The sequence below is a fragment of the Falco cherrug genome, chromosome 8 (assembly GCF_023634085.1).
Source record: "Falco cherrug isolate bFalChe1 chromosome 8, bFalChe1.pri, whole genome shotgun sequence".
NCBI lineage: Eukaryota > Metazoa > Chordata > Aves > Falconiformes > Falconidae > Falco > Falco cherrug.
This window is the reverse complement of record NC_073704.1, coordinates 43,797,384-43,821,422: the sequence shown is the minus strand read 5'-3', so window position 1 is coordinate 43,821,422 and position 24,039 is coordinate 43,797,384. Positions and strand designations below refer to the sequence as shown.

Genomic DNA, 24,039 nt, shown 5'->3' with positions numbered 1-24,039 from the left:
GTGGTTTCACAATTTCTACAAGGCAAAACTAATGGTTTCCTAAGAAATTTTACTTTGTACTTTGATACCAGGAAGGACTGAATGTTGAAGTGCTTACAAATGGGTAATTTGGTCATGATCAATAGAAGTTTCTTTAAATACTTTTCTAAAACTCACTTGCTTATGTTTAATTTTAGATCTTCAAAATGTTTGAATTTATTGGGATTTTTGAGTTCCGTTTTAAAATCTGTAATGTGCAAAATATCTTTGTTATTTTGTGTATTTCATTATTAGTTTGTGCTTTGTGTGTTTTGTAGGCCCCTATTCTTCTCTGAAATGGTATGTTTCATGTGTATTAAGGATAGATACATCAAACAGTTCTGCTTATAGAAAGATACTCTTCTGTTTCTGATCCCAGAATGCTAAAGCAACAGACTCTTTTCCACTGCTAACAGGAACTTCCATGGCAAATGTAATACCATTTTTTGTTAGAATTGCTCCCATTTTCAGCTGTTGCAGAAATACAGTGCCAATACTAGAAGATGCTAAGTGTAAAACTTTAATGATAGCTTTTAAAATATAAAAGCTTTTAAATAATTTTTGTTATTAAACCTTGAGGTTGGACTCACAGCATGTGTTTGAATAGTGCAATTTCAAGTGTGTTTTTTTCCCCTGAGGACACATAGGTAGGTCATTTCATGGGGGGTTACTGCAGGTGTGCTTCTGTGGTGGAGGCCTTGGAGCATTCTGAGGTTGCAGAGGTGACTTAAAGGCATTGTGCCTTTGCGTACTTCTGATGGAGGAGGACTGGTGAGGTAATAATGGATGTTTAAGAGTCACCTGTGAATCTTGATCCTATTTATGACTAGCAGTCTCATTTTGGGGTGATCAGTCAAATAGCTTTCTAGTAAGTATTTATTTTCAGAATGCATTTAAATAGAACTGCACTGAAACCTTTACCAGAATGGCTGTAATGACTTAAGACCAGAATTGGCTGCAGGAAACTAATGTTGTTTAAGGAGTTCCTAAGTGTTTTGTTTTCTTCTTACTCCCAGATTTAGTAAACCTGCTCCAGATTACGTACAACAACATGCTTACAGAAATACTTAAATATATTATTTGAACTACTAAAGTTTGTTTTTATTTTCTTTGTGGAGCAGAATGGTGGCGAGCAGCGGACACACACTCTCGTCCTGGGGCAGCTTTTTTCCCACCACTCTTGGGAATTCCACCACTGTTTGCACCTCCTGCACAGAATCATGATTCTGCTTCATTCCACTCCAGAGCTACAGGAAAAAATATTCGGAGTAGTACAGAAAAAGGTAATGGCTAAAGTTGTAAAGGGAATAATCAGACTGAACTTGAGCACATGCAGAAAGGTGTGGAATTTGAGCTTTACCTCTCATTGTTCTTCCCGTTCCCGAACAGTTCTATAAAAATTGATTTTTATCAAGCCAGGCATGAGACATGCAAGTATGGGCTTTCAATTACTAAGTATTCCTACTAATTTTTTTAGTATATCTACTTTTTCCTTAGATAGTTTGTCTGGGACTGAGTAGTAGGGAAAAGTTTTCTTTTAAAGCTTGTGGTTTGATTTAGGAGGCCTTGTACTTCTACAGTGAACACTCCATAGTGAATCCTGTGTGTATGGGAAGCATCGGGTAGTAGCTCGTTGGGGGGTCATGGCAGGGATGGCTGCGGCCACAGGATCCCAATGAAAGTAGCCCAGTGACATTAGAACACTTTCTTGCATTGCAGGACATTATTTTAGGTAGTAGCATTGCATGCCTTTTGAAGATGGGAGGCGCATTTGTTTTACGTTTGATCTCAGGATTGTTCAATAACCTCAGTGCTGCTGATGGCTTCCTGGGGGGGTTGGGTGGTGGCACTGGGAGGGAGGTGCTGCTCTCTCCCCTGGTGTTGGTGCCAGGACTTGAGGGCATGACTTAGAGCTGCTTCAGGGGAAGTTCGTGTTGGCTGTGAGGAGAATGTTGTTCACTGAGAGGGTGAGCTCGCTCACCAGGGAAGTGGTCATGGCTGCAAGCCTGTCAGTGTTCAAGGAGCATTTGGATGATGCTTTTAGATCTATGGTTTCCTGACTGAGTTGTCTGTCCTGTGTGCCGTCAGGACCTGACTCGGGATCCTTGTGGATCCCTTCCAGCTCAGGATATTCTGGTCTGTGATTCCATGACGTACTAACCAAACTGTTTTCTTACACTTTTGGTAGGTTTTAGGACCTGGTGTGTGTTTCAGAATCAATGTGGTGATAGTCTTGGGATTGCAGAGTAGTGAGTTTGTGTGATTAGGGGTATTTTCTTAGAAAACAAGTCATCTTGACAGATAAGTAAGCAAGCTTGAATGTGGATGTTACTTCAAATCGCAAAACTCATAAAATACTTTGGGCTTAGTGTGGTTTTCTTTGGAGCTGATTAATACTTTTGAAACTGTAAGCAAATTATTCTGTGAGGTACTTATTTGAATATGTATTTTTGTCTTTCTTTAAAATCATCTTTTTTTGCCCCTGACTAAACTCAAGGATAGTTTGGACTTAAAAATAGATGATTTCAGGTTTATTTTTTATTTCTTATTTCGCTCTTTACAGCATTGAATATGTTTGTCCTTTGAATCATGGGTGCTCTGTATGTTCTAATTAAAATAATTCCATCAGCAAATCAAAGTGACTCTTGGATGCAAATTTTAGTATATGTTGGGAGTAACCTGTGAGTAGTCTAGTGTCTTGTTATGTGTTTATTCAAGCTAGGTTAGTGTGACTGGAAAATCTTAAAGTATCTGCTAATTCAGAATTTTTAAGTGACACTTTGTAAATCTGTCATCTTAAGGTATAAATGGATCACTGAATGGGAACAGTACCACTGCAGTATCTGGTATCAGCACATCTGTACTATCCACTAGCATTGCAACATCAGCAGGACAAGTGAAAGCTATAACCTCAGGAGCAGGAGGCCGTAAATACAACCAGGAGCAAAACAAAGTTCAGCTTTTGGACACCAGAGCTGACAAAATCAAAGATAAGGTAAATATACAGAAAAAAACTTTTAAGATTCAGACAAAAAAATTGACATTTTCTGATGGTGCACAGCAGCATTTTTAAGTGTTCTCTCCCAGTAGAAAATGTTTTGGGTTTTTCATATTTATTAGAGCAAGATCTGTACACTTGTTGCCTCTGTTGTTGGTTTTTTTGTATTGGGGTGTCTTTTTTTAAAAATTATTTTTTGTTTGTTTTTTGACATGTTTATGAGTCAAAAGCTACATTTAGCAGTAATTTCACTAGATAATATCTGTATGCAATAACATATTTTTACTTAATTTAATTAGGAAAATGAATATATTATTCTAACACTACTATTTGATACTACTATGTTAAAGTATAAATATTTTTATAATAATAACAGTAAGTAACCTATTATATCTGTTTAATTATGTTTTCTTGTAACTTAAAATATAAAAAATGTAAGAAACAAAATGACATTTTTAGACATTTATAGGAAGATGCTTTTCAGGGAGTAATTTCCTGTTTATCAGAAGAATGAAATATTATTAACAGCAGTGATTCAGCCAAAAATTTAAGACGGCCATCTAATGTAAAAAACATGAGTAGTCTCAGTGAGTTAGCAAACCTCCTTATATATTGACCCAAGCAGGCCTTAAGAACTTTGCTAATCTTGGAATCAAAACTGTTCAGTCAAAGCACAGGAGGTGGGATACTGGGAGATGGATTACTGTCAGAACTGAAGATGAGGGAGTCATTCCCTACCGGCAGCCATCTAGGCTAAAATACTTTTATTTCTTGATATGTATTTTTTATTTTTGTTTTGTGAGTGAATTTGGCCTGTTGCTTTCTTTCTCTTTCTGTTATCGCATTACATTCAGGTCCCAAATCCGAGTGTTCTTAGGGGAGAGATTGGCATTTTTCAGAGGACAGTTGGTGTTTGCATGTATCTGCATCAAAATAGCTGTTAGCACTAAAATGGTTAACTTCTGTTTGTGTAGTGATACGTTTAATATATTGACATTAGGGAAAGTATTAACGTATTAAAAAACATTTCCCCTCAAAATGTTCTTCATGTGTTCAACAATTGACAGCTTCTGATGAAGGTATTAAGGTAGATACAGGTGTTTGGAAAATCTTAAGACTTCTTTTTTTCAGGGTTAAATACAAGAAATGGCTCTTCCCTTTCTAAAATTCTGCTTTTATCTTGGATATCTATGTGCAAAACATAAGCTTTGTTTCTGTGGTGCAGAGGTAAAGCTTTTTCCAGGTAATGCCTCTGTGTTTCTGACTATTACTGCAGTTACACAGAATACCAGAGAAATTACTACCTTTTAATATGTCCCAAAAATACCTTCCCAAAAGTTTGTATTGTAAATAAATGAACAGACTCTTTCTGTTCACTTTTTGGCTCTGTCTTTTCAGAAGAGCTGAGCTGGTTAAGCTAGCTACTTGTTAATATGAGTATCACTGAAAAATTCACCTTTCTGCTTTATTTTCAAATTTCATTCAGGATGTTTGTGAGCATTGTTATTTTCTCCTTTGTATTACCATTTGTCTTTAAGTATAAATTTTGTATCCTTGATACATTTTCCTTTTATGTGGGTGCTGATTTCACACTTCACTTCGAATTTGCTAAATACTGTTTGTTGTAAAACTGTGTGCTCAATAAATTAGTGTACCTCCTTTCTTGAATTTGTTTAATTTTGTATCTTAACATTTGAATTGTCTAATGCAGATAAATTTCAGGATGTCAACAGTTGTGCTTCTTAGGTTTTTCTAGTAATTTTTCTACTACTGAAGTGGAGTTTATTGTTCCTGGTCTTACTTGATACACTGACCTTTAATCTTAACTTCTTTTCCTCCAAAACTTTTTGAGGTAATTGGTATTTGTCAATGTAATGATTTGGACAAGCTTTTCCATTAAAATATACAGAATACTCTAAATGAGAAGTCCAACATGAGGAAAAGATCAACGAGATCTGATTCAACAAAAAAATAAAAATCAGTATTTTAATTTCAGTATGTTAGAATGAAGTCTCAACTGGAATTGAAGGCAGAGGAATAAGCAGGGCCAGTAGGTAGGTGAAGTATTTTGTGCTGGGCTTTGTACAAGTGATGTTACATTTTTAAATTTCAAAGTGTAACAACACTTGTGTCTTTTTCTGAAAAAGCACAGTTTATTTTAAAACATTTTAGTTCTGAATGTTCCTTTCTTTAGGGTGTTAGTTTTTTTTTTTAGTATTCATCTGCTGACTTCTTCAATCTTCAGTTGTAAATTTCTTTCGAGGTTGGTATTTAAAAAAAATACTTAGTTTTAATGAAAAGGCAAAGCTTATAGCAAGGTGTTTTTGCAGCAGAAAATCTAAAGAGTTACTTGCTGTGCAGTGTTTTTTTCCTGGCTGAATTCTAGTTCCATTGTCCTAACATCTTAGGGAATCCTATAGGACAGTCTGATAGTAAGTTGTATTTTGTAAGTTCTTTTGCCTGTAGTGTGTGAAAAACAACTTCTGAGTTGACAGAAGCATCTTATCTTCAAAGCTGTAGTTATTAGAAGTTCTCATCCAGTTCCTTTTGTCTAGGGTGTCTTATTTGATCATTCAGAGGGCTCTACGTACCAGACAATGATGAACTGGAATCTGTGTGAAACACGAGCTTAAAGTTGTGCCGTATCCTCACTCATCACTGTCTATTTGCAGCATATCATGTTATATCTGTTGTGCATAATGATGCTGTATTGAAGACAGATGTCATCATGATGATCTGAGATACTGTCCATTACTTCTTGCATACAAAAATTTGGTGACTGCATTACCTTTTACCTTTGCTGTGTTGCTCGCTGTGTTGGTAACTTCAGCATGCTTTAGTTGTCTTCTTTTAAGCCTGCCCTGTTTGTGGCCAAGATAAAACTGAATAAGCCAGATGCACTTTATAAATAGTCTGAATGTGCTGCTTCAGCCTCACAAAAAAAATATAAAGCTGCCCCTGTGTTAATTGGTGAATATTGTTATAGTGAACTTCTAGGATGAGGAAGGTCAGCAGGATTTTAGGTTGGTAAAGTGTCTTGTTTTCAGCTGGGACAGAATTAATTTTCCTCTTAGTTGCTGGTGCAGTGCCGTGTTTTGGATTTGACGTGAGAACAGTGTTGGTAACACACTGATGTTTTAGTTGTTCCTAAGTCATGCTTACTCTGCCAAGGACTTTGTTTCCCATGCTCTGCCAGTGAGGAGGGGCAGTAGAAGCCGGGAGGGAGCAGAGCCAGGACAGCTGACCCCGGCTAGCCCAAGAGCTATTCCATATCATGGAGCATCATGCTCGGTAAAGTGGGGGGAACTGGGAACTGGCCAGGGCCTGCCAATCGCTGCTGGGGGACTGGCTGGTCATGGGTCAGCGGGTGGTAAGCAGTTGTATTGTGCATCACCTAGGGCTTTTTTCTTCCTTCCCTTTGGATTTTGTTCTTCTCTCCTTCTCCTTCCTTTTCATTATTGTTGTTGTTATTATTGTTTTGGGTTTTTTTCTCCTATTTTATTTTAATTATTAAACTGTCCTTATCTCAACCCTTGAGTTTTACATCCTTTTCCAATTCTCCTCCCCATCCCTCAGGGGGTACTTAGTTTCTGGCTGGGGTTAAGCCACAGACATAAAGCAACAGTCTCCTGGGACAGAAGGCATAATGGGTGAACTTGAGTCTCATTTGGCTTAGAGAAAGCCCTCTACCATTAAGGGCACCTGGTGAGGTAGGAATCCCCTCCCAAGATCTTGTATCAGGAGCTTCTACTTACCTGGATTCCAGAATTAGCATCAGGACACTTGGTTATGAACTGTAGTCACATCCTTTACTTTTAATATCTCTTCTTGGCAATTACCATGGTATTTCCTTTATAAAACTCAGTAGTTTGAAATCATGACTGAAATGTTTCTAAACTACCACTTTAGTCACCTTTTCATGATACTATACCATTGTGTCATTAAGGTCAGGCTACTTTTCTTGGTTCTCGTGTTCGGTCTAGATTATTGATTTCTGAACAATGGACATTTTCAACTAGCATAACCATCCAGCAGATTTGCTAAAGTTAGTGAACCAAAATAAAATATGTAATTTATTATAATTGAACCCACTCTTGCATCAACTTCTGTGACTATATCGTGGCCTAGTTGAAGTGAAATTTGCTCTTTAATATAACTTCATAATTTATTTAATAGCCTGTATTTCTTGAAGAGTCTTTTATTGTCTTTTTCTAAATACTATATTATTTTATAAATATCTGCCTGGTCTTACATATATCTTTGGAAGTCTAATGCTCTCTCTTTTTTTTTTTCTTTCTTTCTTTCTAGTATATTTCAAATGAAGTAAACCAGTACTTTTTGGTTTGTACTTTTCCTTCTCTTTCTTGGCTATTTTCTTTTGTGTCAGCAAGCTTTTAGAATTTCTTGCAAGTTGTTTTTTTGTTGTTCTAAATGTTTTTACAGAGAGATTTTTCTTTACAGTTATGTTTTTGTCCTTCTGGCTTACATAATTTGAATTATTTCTTCTTTATGCATTTTACTGGCGGCCCCTGCCTTCCCCCTGCCCCCGCTGCTTTACCTTTTATGCTGGATTTGATAAAAACTTCTCCATCAAGATTAATCCTTTTATAGCCACTAAATGCACGAGTTTAAATTTCCCCTATCGTTACATTTTCTCTAAGCTACTAATTTGCCATCCATTCTTGTGGAATCCTGCTAATTCAACAGCTTTTATTGGTTTTATCCATGTCAAAAGATTCTGTTTATTTGTGAAGTTAAAACTGCCTGGGAAGTGTTTGCATTTCATGGTGTAGTTAAGTGCCTGATGTGTTCTGAAGCATTTGATTGCTTACAAGTCACCCTAAATTTCATGTCAAAATTAGCTGTCCCTTTTCTTACTCGAGGTAATTCTTTGTGAGTCAGATTTAGTGTTGGATGTTGCTTGGCACTTGCCACCTCCTTTTTCATGAGAATGTGCCTGATTTCTTGTATGGTAGTTTTCTTGTGTTCTTGTCTGCAGTATGAAAAGATAGATTTGTAAGATACAGCAGCTAACACATTTTGTAAAGGTAGATGGACAGCAAAAGTTTTACAGTGTTCATGAGTGGAGGTAATTACTGTCGGTTAAGTAAGCACATGACATACTTTTTTTTTTTTTTTTTTCCAGACTGCTACATGCATCTCTTGGGAAGCTGATGCTATGAATATGTATTTCATCAGCATTGTGAATAAAGTGGATATTTCTGACTTTAGTATTATTGCAGTGTTTTAGGTGTTTCCCTTTGCACATACAGAGAAAAATGGAGAACCATGAAGGGGAAAACCCAGAAAAGGATTCTAGAGGTGTGATTCCAGGAGGCATTGTTACTTTTACTGCTTCAGATCATGGCCTTGTCCTTTGATCTTGACCTTCATGAAGAAATTCTGCATCTGTGCCAAATAGTAGACAGGAAGATACTTAAATATATGATGTAAAGGGTACCAGCAATGAAACATACAGGATATACCATAGACTGGCACAGTTACTTAGATCAATTTTTTTTTTTAAGTCTCTGCATTCATTCAGATTGTTGTCCCTGCTGTGAAGTATTAACTGACACCTTTCTGAATTGAGCAGTGAAAAAATAAATCCAAATAAATACACTGAACGTTCTTAAGATTTCCCAACAGTGAAGCAATGCATGTGACAGTATGCAGAAGGTGTGATGATAGAAAGTATACTGTGTTCATCACAGGAATCAATAAAGAGAACATAGTTTTTAAAATAGAGATACCAGCCAATTGACAAACAGATGAAACTTAATCTACCTACTGCTTACATGTTTCATCGCTATTTTACAAAGTAAATGGAATCCCATTGCTGTGGGCAGCTCAGTCCTGTGCAGCAGCTCGCTCGCTGTCCCCACAGTGGTTTGAGGACAGAATTGAAGGGTAAAAGCATGAAAACTCTTGACTTGAGAGAAAGGCAGTTTAATGGAGAAGGCAAAAGTTGCACGCACACAGGCAAAGCAAAGGAAGGAATTCACTCACTGCTTCCCACCGGCAGGCAGGAGTGCAGCCACTTCAGGAAAGGGGGCTGGAGAAGACAAATGACTTAACTCTGAACGTCCCCCTTCCTCCTCCTTTCGGCTGCTGAGCGTGATGTCATGTGGTCTGGAATATCCCTTGGGTCAGCCGGGGTCAGCTGTCCCAGCTGTGCCCCCCCCAACCCCTCGTGCCCCCCGCCGGCTGGCTGGCAGGGCAGGGCAAGGGGCAGAACGGCTGTGACACTGCGCAAGTGCTGCTCAGCGGTAACTCACACACCCCTCTGCCATCAGCGCTGCTTTGGCCACAGGTTCCAGACCCAGCACCACAGCAGCTACTATGAGGAAAAATTAAACTCTATCCCAGCCCAAACCAGTACACCCGCTTAGAAGAAAGTTTGTCATGTTCTCCCACTAATTTAAGTGAATTTCTTCTTCATAAGACAAGGATCTTTGACATAAAATTGCTCGCTCTTCTTAGCTTCTTGTTTCATGATGCACCTACCATAAAAAAATAGTCAACTTTTTGGGAAAGGTTTGTTAAGAAAACTTTTTTTTTTTAAAGCAGTTTTTCTCTGTTGATTCTGTCAGCGTTTTTATTTAGGATTGCTGCCGCTTTGCCCTCCAGTCACCTACATTTGCTGTCTACCTCTCTTCCCTTGGTCTAATTCTAACCTTAGAGTTCCCTCAGGCACTCCACGTGCCCTGTTTAGATGCCACAGAACACTTGCTGCTGCTGCCTGGCACCTGTAATCTTGTTTCATGTTGCTCTCCCTTCGAACATGATTCTGTGAACTCTTCAATGCTTAAATATGCTTTAATGTAGTAACACATACTTTCATGCCTGTCTCACAGCTTGAGTCCATGTGTACCTCCTTCAGACACGGTTGTGAAATACACACATGAGTTTTAGTTAACTCACCGAAAAGCTAACTCTCCTCATCCATTGCGCTTTAAAACCTGATCTTGCCGTATCAACATTTTGGAATTCCTGTGTTTTTTACACCTTCTGTTTCTACATTCTTGTGTGTTGCTGCTTTTACTTTCCCATTCTGGTCTGCAAATTTGTTCTTTCCAAGAATTTAAATGTAATATAGTTGGCAGAGTATTTCAGCAGATTTTGGTCCATTTTTCAGAAGCAAATTTCAGAAGCAATGTGATGAACATACTCTTTTCAGTCCTCAAAACCTTAGATTGCTGAACAGTGCATACTGTGAAACTCAAGTTCAGTAACACATTTAAATGGATGTATCGCTGAAACATATTGATGAATCTAATATGTATTGTTCTTTCTATGTTAGTTTGCAATAAAGCTTTTTGTTTTAAATTTTTTTGGAAGCAATAAATTCTGCTGAGGTTTGCAAGACCTTGAATTCAGGCCAATTTTTCTAGGTGTAAAATTTAATATATTGCTTGGAAATATAGTGATGCCAACTGTTCTGTCGGTGTGTGTTGTCAGAAAAATACTTTAGTAGAACCTTGTGACCAGTTTTTCATTTTCATCATCTTGTGCAGCACTTTTTTCTCTTCAGTCTTCTGCGAAGGCAGGCACTTGTGTTCAGGGATTGCAGCTTTACTCCAAAGTCTCACTGTGTTTTTGTTTTAAAGATACGCATAGTAATAAGATATAACAGATTAAAGCTGAACTATTAATAGAGCGTTCGTCTTCCTGGTAGAAGCCCAGAAAAAAAGCGGTGGAAAGCTCTAGTAACAGCGACAGTGATTCAGGCTCCTCTTCAGACACCTCAAGTGAAGGCATAAGCAGTAGTGACTCCGATGATCTAGAGGAGGATGAAGAAGAGGAGGAGGACCAGAGTGCTGAAGAGAGTGAAGATGATGAATCTGATTCTGAAAATGAAGCACATTGCAAAAACAAGAACAAGGTATGACACCTTGCTCTTCTGCTCAGTCTTGTCACTGAAAGTCATTTGTGACAAATTGACCTGTTCACGTTCGTACTAGCGAGCGGTTATTTAACTGCACATTAATGAATGCTAAGAATACTCCTTTTGGTTTTGCTTCAGGGTTTTCTGGGTTTTCTTTTTGCTTCCTTTGTGTGCATGCTTATGTGTGTGGTGGTGTTCTTTATGGGCTAGGAGTTTAACAGTCAGTAGACTCGTTATAAAGCGGGAAATCGAAAGAAATTAAGTGCTGTGTGCTGATAGCATATTGGAAGTATATCTTTCTATGGATGTTGCTTTGGCAGTTGCTTTTTTCCTAGTAGAGCTACTACTTTTCCTGGGAGCCAATAGAAGAACAAAATTGGAATCTTGGGTATCCTTTTAAGTTTACAGTCAAAAATACATTTAAAACCAACCATGGTTTAGTACTCCTCCTCTACTAAATGTTGTTTTCATGTGCTGAAACTATATGTGGAAAAAAATCCCTAAACAATATATGGCAAGACTGATTTAAAAATTACTATTGCTCATCCTCTGTCAAGAATAGTATAATTGTTTCACGGGGACTGATGATGTACTTTTTTTTTAAAAAGATCTTTAATTGATCTCATGTGAACGGTTGAAAATATATATTTTGCAGGTGCTAATGCATAGTGGTGTAACAGATACGAAAAGTGATGGACAAAAACCACATGAAAAGTCCCAAGAAAAAAGACCACACCAGCAGATACCTCTTGTGTCTGATTCCCAGACTCACTCATCATTCCAGTCCCAGCAGAAGCAGCCTCAGGTTTTGTCACAGCAGCTTCCGTTTATTTTCCAAAGCTCTCAGGCAAAGGAGGAATCTGTGAACAAACACACAAGTGTAATACAGTCTACAGGATTGGTTCCCAATGTGAAACCTTTGTCTTTGGTACATCAAGCCAAAAAGGAAACCTATTTAAAACTCATAGTTCCTTCCCCTGATCTACTCAAAGCAGGGAATAAAAATACCTCTGAAGAATCTATCTCTTTGACCAGCGATGTAAGATCAAAACGGGTGAGTAAAAAATGACTGTTTTTTTGATCATTTGTAACCTGCGTTGACTGCTTAATGAGATGCAACATTCTGCTATAATACGATTTTTTTTTAAATTATGTGTATATTTATTTTCATATCATGTTTTTTTTATCATGTTCTTAGGGTTGATGCAGATTTCTGAGTTATGTAAATTAACACAAATTTTGTGGGTAGAACTGTGGTGGTTGTTCTTTTGGGGTTTTTTTTGTTGCTGTTGCTGCTACTTTTTTTTTAAAGAGCAGCAAATAATATGCTTTAATTTTGGAGTTGATCCACTCTGCATTACAAGTGCTCTGAACTATTCCATAACTTCATCTTGGAGAAGAGTCATGTATTTGGCAGTTCATGTATGCATGCCCGAATGTATACACAGTGTGATCGTATACACAACTTACTGTCACATCGTGCCAAACTTGAGTTTCATGCTCATCACACAGCAGAACTTTACAGCTCAGCTGAAAGCAATCACTGTAGTGGTGAGGGTAATGGGTACAGAGAAAGCAAAGGATTTTGTCATGCATTTCTTAAGGAAGATGAGCAGCTAAAATCAACATCAAAACAAGAAAAGTACTCATGGGTTAATTGTTTTGGATATTTTCTCTGTGCTGTTCCTAGTTTGAGTCAGTACTCTGATTTAATACTTTCCCTATCCAGTATGTAAGCATGGCTTTGCTTTGTGTTAAGTCAGATAGTTTTAAGTCAAAGTAATTAAAATTACCTTGTTTAATAATTGGTTTCAACAAAATAGTTGAAAGCTTCTTTTTTTTTAAAAAAAAGTTAGATTTAATCTTGGAAATTTTTTGCTATTTAAAGACAGAAGGATATTGGTGCACTGACAGCTATTAAAACTCAGTATGGCCATCGCAATAAATCTTGATTTTCCTTTTTCCTGGTTAGGAATCTGCGGAATGTTTAGATGTGTCTATCTTAGCAGTTCTGTAGTTCAGAAAAATTCTTTCTAGATTCTCAGTTTATTTTGTTAATGGTGATTGTCATGACTAGTGGAGAATGTTCATGATTTCAATTCAGTTAGATTAGAAGAGAATAAAAATCGAGCATTTTAGAAGGGTTGAGGCTTGATAGGTATATATGTGTGTATATATATTTACACGCACACACACACACAAAAAAGTGCATTTACCAAGGCAAGTTTCATTGTTACAAATCAACTTTATTTTAAACTAAGTAGTATTGGTGAAGAGTAAACTGAACCCTGAACATAGCTACACTCAGTCCCTGGTGAGGGCAGAAAAATATTTTTATCACATAGTTTCTATCCCTAGACCAGAAGAGAAACAATATTTTTCCTTTGAACTCCCAGTTACTTCGTAAAATTCATTAGTTAATCATTTACCTGGAATGGTTAAATAAATTACAATTATGAAAACACAGGTCTTTGACATTGGAAGAGACTTCTGCTGTCAGTTTTAGGTTATGAGTCTTTAGCTGATGATACATCACCCATTTAGTCATTTGATTTCTTTAAAATTTTTACTGGAAACATGCACTGTGTGAATATTTATTTTACAGGTTTTCATAATTTCATGCTCAGTTTTAAATGTTAGTAACTTCAATAATTTATTGTATTTGACTTAATATTTAAAAAAATATTTCAAATGCAGCATCTTTATCCATCCTATTAATTTTTCTCCATCAAAGATTATGTATTTTCTTTTTCCTTGGAAGTGTCTTGACAGTAAAGACAGTGTGAACTTTACATGCATTTGTCAGCCACTACCGATTAAGTTTTACCTTAAGAACTTTCAAGTACTACTGTTTCAGAGTTAAAAAGCTAGCATATCACAGTACTTCTGAGTAATACCTTTTCCCCATTTTTTAAAATATTTTTCTATGCCAAGACCCTTCTCTTGGTTTTCTGCTAGTGTTGTAGCCATTAGAGTGTTGTATTTACCTTGTGCTTTAAAATGAACAAACTACTAAAGCTAAGTTGACATTCACTACTGAGATTTTTATGTGCTGAAATGAGTAACAAGTGGGGTTTTTCCTATGCCAGCATATAAATCCTTTTAAAAAAAATTCTTTTTTCAAGATGCTTAATATCTTTATGAAAATCAGTCTAGAGTGATGTAGCAAGTGAGAAAGCTTCCTTGCATAATTTAGATCGGCTTCATCTTGAGTTCAGTATGTCTTTTTCTGCTTGTTTTACAGTGAAAATCACGACTTACATAACTTGTAGTTACTCATCTCTTCCGTGGCACCTACTTTTGACCTGCTAAAAATAGCTTAGCAGATGTTTTAAGATCTCATAGAGTTCACCTGCCTGCATACTAAAAAAAATAAAATGTCAGCATTTTATTCCTCTGTCTTCTTATTTCTTTAGGAACAATATAAACAGACATTCCCAGCAGCACAGCTAAAGAAACAGGAATCATCTAAGAACCTGAAGAAGGTTATTGCAGCTTTGTCAAGCCCCAAATCAACATCTAGTTCACCAGCTCATCAAAAACTCACATCCTTGGAAAACAACCATTCTAATCCATTCCTGACAAATGCACTTTTAGGTAATCACCAACCCAATGGAGTTATTCAGAGCGTCATCCAGGAGGCTCCTCTTGCGCTTACTACGAAACTGAAATCCCAGACCAAGATCAATGAAAGTGTAGCCATTTCTAGTAGTGCCCCCTTTTCTTTGCCAGTAAACTTGGGTGCATGTGGGAAAAAAACAGCTGGTAACCGGACACCTGTTATGCCCTCTACCTCTCCTGTGTTACCTGGTTCAGGAAAGGATAAACCAGTCAGCAATAATGCAGTAAACGCAGTAAAAACACAACACCGCCTTCATTCTGCAAAACTGGTGGTGGAGCAGTTCAGAGGGGTAGACTCAGATGCCCCCAGCAGTAAGGACTCTGACGACTCAAATGACGATGACGACGATGATGAAGATGAAGATGAGGACGATGAAGATGATGATTCTGATGATAGCCAATCAGGTGGTTTAACCTTTTTAATAGGAAAAGCAGAAACTTCATTTTTTGAGTGTTGAAAACATGCATTTCCCACCATACGTTAAAATGGGGGTAGGAACTTTTGGGGTGGCATGGCCCAGAGCGTCCTACAGACAGTAGGAAAGTAGCACGTCTCCCATTGTGTCATATCCAAAGTCATATTTTGGGTGTTCCGATCCTTGGTCATATGGCAGGTATATTTTCAGCTGTCCTGGTAAGATGGCTCCCCAGCCTTCAGGAAAGGCTGGCAGAGACCTACCTTCCAGATCAGTTACCCAGCCTGCAGCTTGTGTACTGCTCATGTGGCAGGGTGCTGGGGAAGGAGATGGAGAAAATAGGCTGGCTGATGGTTAATTATTCTGGCAGGCAGAGGCCATCTGCAGAACAGGCTGTCCAGCCTGAGCGGGACTAAACAAAGGCCTTCAAATTGTCGAGAGTGGCAAGAAAAGTACATTTCCAGGCTTCACGCAAGGAGCACAGTAGTCAATGAGCAAGATAAAAGTACCAGGACAGTTGTAAGGGCTGCAGTGTTCATGGATAGCATTCCGACTACTGTTTCAAAGGCTCTGAAGCAATACAGAAAGGCAAGGCCTGTTGTTAAAGTTGAGTGTATTCCTAGTAACTCTGTGCTCCCCTGTGTGCACGTATCCCTTGGGTCCAGCTTCACCTTCATCATTCTCTTTCCCCCTCATCGACACACCTTATACTAATCCTCTTTCTCTCCCTCACAGCTGCAGCCTGTCTTCAGCGCCTTATGCTGTCTGCCCTTTACTCTGTCTCTAACTCTTCCTTTGCCCAGGTTGCCATACTTCCGGTTCTGACACCTTTCAGCCTGTACCCAGATCCATCATTTGCTTCCTCTTCATGCTAGGCTTCACAAGCTGTAAAGAGCCTTTCCTGCAGTAGTGTTCAACCACTGCCTGGCTCACAGGGCACATGTCATAGCTGTAGCTTATTCTAGGGTAAACAAATCTTTTAAAATACTGCACCTTCTGTCTCTCATCTCCTCATGGAAAAGCAAAGAATTCCATCTGAAACAACAGTGCATTATCATGCAGAATTACTTTATGCTGTCATATAGTCATTTAAATTTTAGGTAGTTAATTATAACCACCTATTTATACTCCAGAGATGTTATACAAAAAAAAATAAAGTTAGGAAAGCTTCTTATTTAATAAGACAAAAGACTTTGCAGGTGTTAGAGCTTAAATGTATTTGCTGGTAGTTATAAAGTCATAATGTGCCTTTTGCCACACTTCTTTTTTTACACAGAGTCTGACAGCAATTCTGAGTCAGATACAGAAGGGTCTGAGGATGAAGATGACGAGGATGATAAAGACCAAGATGAATCAGATACAGACACTGAGGGAGAAAAACCTCCACTGAAACGGCGTAAAACTTCATCCTCTGTGAAGAGCTCTTCCATTGGTCTTGCAGCTCATTCCACCCCACTTAATCTTCAAGTAGCAAAGACCCCAAGCTCTGCGCCAGCTGCCTTATGTCCTGAGTCCCAGCCTGCGGTTTTCCTTGGGACAGCACCATCTGCTCTTACACCAAGTACACACTGTGGTATCTGAATGTCTTTTATTAGAGTACAGTGTAACATCTAAGCAGCATGTGATGTAAAAGTAGTTATAAAATGGTTTAGACACTGGTATGAAGTGGTATCTCAACCTAAACCCCCCCATTTTTGTATTGAGAACAGTCATTCACTGCAACCGCCTCCACAGGGATGTGGTAGAGTCCCCATCACTGGAGATCTGGAGGTTTTCAAGATGTGGTTGAACAGGGTGCTAGATAATCTCATGTAAGCTCCCTTTCCCATGAAAGGCTAGGCCAGATGATCTCTTGGGATGCCTTCCAACCTGGGCTGTTCAGTGATTCTGTGAGCTTTTCACGAGTGTTTGCAACAGATGTTAAAATCAGTCAGCAGAATTGCAAGTTCTCAAGACATGAGCATTACATTTAGTCCAGGATGTTTTAGCTCATATTGTTATTTGAGAGAAGGTAGGATGAAATAGCCAGAGTTTATATTTATTACATTAAAAACACTTCATTGTTTAGTGTTTGTTATTTACCATTTTATTCTAAACGTTGTTATTATTTCTGATTTCTGAGCATCATAGCTTGCATTCTGAATCTTAAATTTCTGCCCCTTCCTCAACAAATTTAATAACTGTATTTAGTTAAAATCTAACTTTGTTATGCTTACAAAATTCTCAGTAGAATTTGTGGATTACTTGCAAGGAATTATTTTTAAAAGGTTCATGAAAAATACATTTAGCGTTTGCGTGATGTTATATAGTGTTTATAATCCCTCATTTGCTGGCTGATTTGTAAGATTTGAGTAATTACTACTGCTACAGAAAAGAATGCTTTTCTGAAAATCATACTTCTCAATTTGCATGGTAACAGTTAAATGAAATTGCGTGTTTACTACATATAATTAGAAACTTGATACTTAATTAACATGCAAGTGAACAGATTTCAGATATATATTTTTTATATTTATGTCCAGTGGAATAGGGATTTCTTTCCATGTCATCAAGGGCATTAACCTCTGAGGCAGTGTAATGTGATCTACTTAATATTTTTCACAGAAACAGGCCTGTTAATCACACAGTTTGTAAAAGAGTTCCTATACATTAGGTGTAATCCAGATCATTAAAATGTTGATATTTTTCCTCAGGAATCTGTGTTGATTTTAAGGTATTTTGAAAAGGCTGATAGTGGATTTTTGTCTGTTTATATAGGTGGGAGGTAGAATAAACTAATTTTGAGTCCATGATTTAGATGTAGGACTTCTTCAGTCATACAATTAAAGTATTTTTGTGTCCATTTTAGCTAAAGCTAGTCCCTCCCTGAAGAGGTCTTTTGTCTCTTCTTAGTACCTGTTTGTCAGTGCACAACTCATCTTTTCGATTCATTGTATTTGGACAAGCAATCTCCCTCCCTCCACTGTGACTATTAAAAGTAAGATAACAGTCATGGTAGTTTAAGAGTGCAGACATGTCCAAGAAGCTTGCCATTCAAGCGTGGGCAATTCTGCAGTGCTTTCTGGAGGGAACTCTAGGCAGTTGCTTCCAGATCATGCAGGCATCTCAGCTGGAAACCTGTGCCATTGCGCCATTGGCCCAGTATGATACTCCTTCGGACTGTAAGAGATTGGAGCAAGTTTTGAGCAGACGATGCTCTCTCATGTCCATTTCCACAGGGAAGGAGATATGTCACATTGTTTACACAAGGTCCAAACTACCTTTCTTGAGAAACCTATCTTCCAAAAGCTTGTCTATGTACACAGCTCCTGTCCTGCAGCATGCTCAGAGGGGCCTGAGAAAAGTATCAGCCTTTGGCACTCTAAACCCTGTGTTTGGTGGTTGCCTCTATCATATTATCGATTCAGTCTCATGACTAGCACCAAACACAACATCTGTTTGAACTTTGAAAAGCTGGAATAATCCTGAAAATTTTCTGCATTTGGCAGTTGACTGCAGTCTACATGCAGTGTTCTTTGAAGGCTAAGCCTGTTATACTGTATGGATTTTTAAAGTAAAGAGTGTTTTCATTTTCTTCTTCTGTACTGAAAAAATTTAAATATGGTCTACAATAGAAAAACAGGTGTGCAAGGAATTATTTTAGCAATATCTGAGAGCCAAACAAGGCAAACAGTTCAGTATGGCATAATTAGGTTTTCTTCTGTTTACAATTTTAGAAGATGTTGTTAAAGGAAGCTTAGAGGAAAATGTTTTTCAGGGGGATAATAGTTACATTAATTTTCTTGGTAGTTGAGGTGTGTAATGGTTAGAGTGTAGAAATGAATTATCTTTTGGTTTAGGGATGTAGGAATAAAAAGTATATTTGAGGAACATGTTTTCATTTTGCAAATTCTCTTAGGTGTTAATCAGAAATTTTGTTTTAGGTATTTCAAAAAGACGACGAGTAACAGATGAACGGGAGTTGCGTGTTCCTCTTGAATATGGGTAGGTTGTGTATATACTTGCTATTCCTTCAAGGGAAATAATATTTCAAAAGTCAGTTTGTAGAGAAATGACTGTTGAAAAGAATTTGAGGCTGAATACTGAGGAAAGGGATTGAACAATTCAGATTTCCAGCTGAGAGTGACTGTGGAGCTCTTTAAAAGTGTTAGCATACTTCATAGGTTAATTTTTGTGCATTAGATTTGCTCTTTTACAACCATGACCTTTCTCTTAGCAGTTTTGCCGCTGGAAATTAATCCTGATGGTTAGATCTGAGCCAGTATAGACTCCAAATAACTCCATGAAATGTAGTTCTAAGCCATTTTAAATCTGGTAATATCTGAAGTAACTTGATTCCAGTAAATCCTTATATAGTCAGTTTGGACAATAACAATTTTAACAACAATTTAATAACAATTTTGGATAATAACCGTTTCTGGGTTTGCCTATCTGATTTATGATACTCTTGTTACATTTTAGTTCTGTGCCTTTTTCCTTTTATGTAAAAATCTTAAATTTACATTACTTTTTAAAAAGTGTATTATTGTGTGCAACTATTTCATATTACTCTAGTTGGCAAAGAGAAACCCGAATAAGAAACTTCGGTGGTCGTCTTCAAGGAGAAGTGGCATATTTTGCACCTTGTGGAAAGAAGCTGAGACAGTATCCTGAAGTAGTAAAGGTACATTAATTTTTTTTAACATCTGTGTTCTAATGCTACTAAGCATGCTTACAATTAAGAAATGTCATTTTTTTCCCTCCAATAAAGATACTTATTTCAAAACATCCTGTGATATGAGGCATAATGTATCTCAGCCTGTTGCTGATTTGATCTCCTATAAATGCATATCCCTTTGATAGAATATGCAAAACATTACACTCACTAAGTTAGCTGTACATCAAAGCTGAGTTGTAATTGTTTACAAGCTGAAGTGGAAAAATATGTGATTTTTTCAGTATCTCAGCAGAAATGGAATAATGGATATCTCAAGGGACAATTTCAGCTTCAGTGCAAAAATAGGAGTGGGTGACTTCTATGAAGCCAGAGATGGACCGCAGGTATCCACTTTTTAAAAAGTAAAGTCTTTGATCCAAGGAACCTTAACTTAAATTTAGTTGAAGTAATTTTTGCTACAAACGGAAGCATTGCCTGTTCTTAGCTAATTCTTTCTAAAAATTGTGCATATTTCTTAATAGTAGTTATATTGAGATGCTGAGAGCTTGATCCTGGGCAGTGCTGAAAACTGCTCCTCTCAGTGATTTTATTAGGAGGTTGCAGGAGCTCAGCATGCTTTATGATCAGCTCGAAACTTGGATTTGTCTAGTACAAAAGAACTCTGAGCTACATGTTTTATCTTAGTCAGTATTTAGATATTTCTGACTAGAGCTCTTACTTCTTCCTTTACTGTATAAACATAACTTTGATAGTAGTTTGTGTATGCGTTAAATCACACTCTTTTCATGTATTCATATGCATTATATATATACACACACACAAAATCCGTGTTTATATAGAAGTGATTTCTGTATCCAGAATACAGTCTTAAGCTTCCTAAAGCATGAGCTTTTTCTGGGAAGAAAAGCTGATTTATACTAGTTATGCTTTACAGTGGTAGAACTGTTAGACTTTGTGAGGATAAACCACACAAGGATAAGTATAAAATTAGAATTTTAAGGAAATGAATATTATGTTTGTGCCATACTTTGTAACTGTATTCTGGTCATGTTGCCACTTCTTCAGGATGTGCATGAAAAATTTTGGACTTCTGTAATTGAATATGTTTGCTTCTTTAAAAGATAAGTATACTGAATATGCTACTACAGGAAGGTGGACAGACATCGGGCTCTCGGCAGTCTTAAATTCAGGCTCTAGTTAAGTCTTATGTCCATGTGATACCCTGTAGAAATACGTAACATTTAAATAGTATAAATTTAAAAGCAATGAAGACTGAGTTCATAGTAAGCAGCTGCTTCTAGGTGGTGCTTCCTGATTCCTGGCTTTCAGGGTAAAGCATCGCTAAATCCTCTTCATGTTTGGCCTTCATAAATCAACAATTACAAGTTCATGTAGTTGTGAACTTCATTATGTGCCTGAATGGCTTGATTGAAATAATTCCTTACGCTGTGAGCACAATAATGTCAGGGTATCTGCTGTCTTTTTACTCTGTCACCTTTTTTGTGCCTGTGCCCATCTATTCTATTCCTTCATTAGTCTTGTCCCCTTTTCTAGTTATCTCTTTCTCCTCTTTCATTCATGAGGTGTTTTGCAGCTTTTGCCCTTTTTTGATACTGAACACTTGAGAATGAAGGCATCGGGAGGGGCGGGTTTCTGTAGGCACAGTTGGCAATAAGAACATGAAGTTGATGTACACAATCTTGCTGTAGTTTCCGCTTGTATAGTTTATGGTAGGTTCCACTGAGACTTGGTTAGACAAGGGAAAAGTTTTTGGTGGGGCAGGCAGGGGGAAGGGGGCAAAGGCAGCTGCTTCAGGTGTGCTAAAACATTTACATTTTGTGTGTGAAAATTTCAATGAGATTTTAATTTAAACAGTGGAGCTACACTCAGGCTGATAACATGTACTTGGTAGAACAATATGTGATACTGGTACTTCATGAAGAGAATTTGCACCCTTTTTACTGAATTTTTTTTAGTTGTCCAGCTTCAAAACAGTATGTGATAAACATATCGTCATGGATGTTTGGAGGTAATGCCAGGAATTTTATTACTGGTTTTCCTGTAATTTGAATTATTCTGTGTAGCCTTTCATGGTTACTCTTTCCTTTCTTTGTTATATATTTCTGTCATCTTTTGAGACATGCAACATGCATACAGAGTGATTGGATAAGTTTCACAAAGTTCAAAGGTGGAACAAGATGTAAAGAAAATTACCTAAGGGCTAAACCAATTACATTGAAGAATTACCTATAGCAAGCCAAAAATACATTTGGGTCTGATAGCACCTGTGTTTCTGTCTCCGGGTACAGTCAGATATGGCAGATTATTGAAAGCGGTGATTAACTGCTTTAAAGAAGTATATCTGGCACAAGTGAACCACGGAAGGCAGGGTGAGGAGAATGAAGTTTGGCAAATGTGGAAATTCAGTGACAGGACCTGGAGCCTTTAAACTGCTGTGGTTTTGAAACACTAGTGTGAATGTTATTTGGGGTTATGGAGAGGGTATGGGTCCTTGTGAGTTCAAGTAATCTAGGTAGGAATACTGCAGCAAGTAGTAGGTAGAAGAGAGTGTTGTGGAGTGATACTGTGCTGTGCCCTAAGATTGTGTCTTGCTGGCTTTGATTAATACATAACAGCAAGAGTATCAATCACAGAACCGCTGAGGTTGGAAGGGATCTCTGGAGGTCACCTTGCCCAGGCTTCTGCTCCAGAAGGGTCATCTGCAGCCGGTTGCCCAGGATCGTGTCCAGACAGCTGTCGAAAACCCCTAAGGTGGGAGACTCCACAGCCTCCCTGGGCCACCTGTGTCACTGCTCAGTCACCCTCACGGCAGCGACAGAGTTGCCCATGTTAGGGGGAACCTCCTGTGTTCTGGTTTGTGCCCACTGCCGCTGGTCCTGTCACCGGGCACCTCTGAGCAGAGCCTGGCTCCATCCTCTCCACTCTTTGCACCCTCCCTCCCGGTGTTTACACCCATGGGTGAGATCCCCCGAGCCTCCCCTCCCTCAGGCTGAGCACTCCCAGCGCTCTCTGCCTTTCCTTCGCAGGGTCATTATGTAGTTAAAAGAAAACTTGACTCTTCATGCAGTTCCAGTGAGATCTATTTTAGTTGAAGATGAAGTATCAACAAGGGCAAAATACAGACTTTTTAACCTGGATATAGCTCTCTGGGAGTAATCGTTAAGTCATGTTAAACATGGCCTGAATTTTTTTTTCCCAGTAAGATTTTGTATGAAGCTATGAAAATAACTTTTTTTTTTTTTCCCCAATGAGTCTGAATACTTGCCTGGGAAGGGAGGAAAGTGCTTAAACTACTTTTCTCCATCAATTTAGTGTGAATAACTTCTGATGTAAATTAGTCTTTCTCAGAGTGTCCAAATACAGTGCTACCTCAGAACATACACACAGAGCATCTTTATAAGTCATGAAGTCTACCTTTTAAGCCAATTCTTAAGCTTACTGTTGTGTACTTAAGAGACTTACTCTGTGAGAAAGAAGTCTAAAATGTTCATTACAGGCGCAATAGTAATACTATACAGAACAGCCAACTATAAAATCAGCTGTTACATGTGTTTGTAATATAGTAGTAATTATTTGCTTCCTCTTCTAGAAACTGTTTGTCCTATTCTGAATTCTGGAATTCACTTTAGAAAGCTTCTGTTAACTTTTTCTCACAAATCTACACTGAAATGAATGAGCATGTCTGCTTCTTGCAAAGTACCTGTGGTTTTCTTCATCGGTTTGGATAATAACGGGCATTGAACTTGGTTCTGCTTCAGTGCATAGCTACCTGGTGTGTCTTTGGCAAATGTCCTGATTATAGTACAGTATTGCAATAGATGGTAGATGCCTGAAGGTGAGAAATTTAATTAAGTTCTTATTTTGATTAGTTTAAACAATAAACCACAACATTTCAAAATGTTACTCACATTTTTTCGTCTAATGTTCGTGTGGTGAAGCTTAGATTTTATGGGAGCCCCTGATTCTCCTGTGTTGGGGCACAATACCCATATTTTTATCTTTGGAATATTGGAAATCCACAGAATATTAGATTGTGCATTACTTTAGCAGAAATATATTTTGGGTCAGATTTTAAGATATCTGAACACAAAATACAGATGTTAATTACCTCTTGCTTAACCCTTAACGGTTCTGTTCTGGACAAGTTTTGTCTTGTTCTCTCTGTAAACTTGTGGAAACTTGTTGGATCCACAGTGTCCTTTGGCAGAATATTAGACAGTCTTCTCTCCATTCCTTGAAACACCATCTTCCTTCTGCTTATTGGACTTGCTACTAGCTTCATTTGATGGCCTCTGGTTTCTCTTTTGGGAAGCGTTAGGAAAATGTAATATACATCCATGGTCTCTTGTAACCCTCTTTCTCTTCGGTGTATTTGTTGTCTGTAGTAACATTGACCATAGAATATGCAAGAGCAATCTCC

The 24,039-nt window shown here is 37.9% G+C and overlaps 1 protein-coding gene across 20 annotated transcripts in view; it reads left to right on the top strand.

Annotated features, from left to right (window-relative positions):
• BAZ2B (bromodomain adjacent to zinc finger domain 2B) overlaps nucleotides 1–24,039 on the top strand; it is a 156,456-nt gene that overhangs the window by 82,119 nt on the left and 50,298 nt on the right. For 13 of the 20 annotated variants that reach the window (XM_055717773.1, XM_055717767.1, XM_055717765.1 and 10 more), the window contains 9 exons: nucleotides 1,140–1,301; nucleotides 2,820–3,013; nucleotides 10,695–10,901; nucleotides 11,560–11,958; nucleotides 14,321–14,930; nucleotides 16,218–16,514; nucleotides 18,865–18,925; nucleotides 19,496–19,604; nucleotides 19,880–19,981. In XM_055717773.1, coding sequence (XP_055573748.1) covers nucleotides 1,140–1,301; nucleotides 2,820–3,013; nucleotides 10,695–10,901; nucleotides 11,560–11,958; nucleotides 14,321–14,930; nucleotides 16,218–16,514; nucleotides 18,865–18,925; nucleotides 19,496–19,604; nucleotides 19,880–19,981 — 2,141 coding nt within the window. The remainder of the gene's footprint in view (nucleotides 1–1,139; nucleotides 1,302–2,819; nucleotides 3,014–10,694; nucleotides 10,902–11,559; nucleotides 11,959–14,320; nucleotides 14,931–16,217; nucleotides 16,515–18,864; nucleotides 18,926–19,495; nucleotides 19,605–19,879; nucleotides 19,982–24,039) is intronic. The other 7 variants (XM_055717775.1, XM_055717774.1, XM_055717770.1 and 4 more) reach the window with 3 other exon arrangements.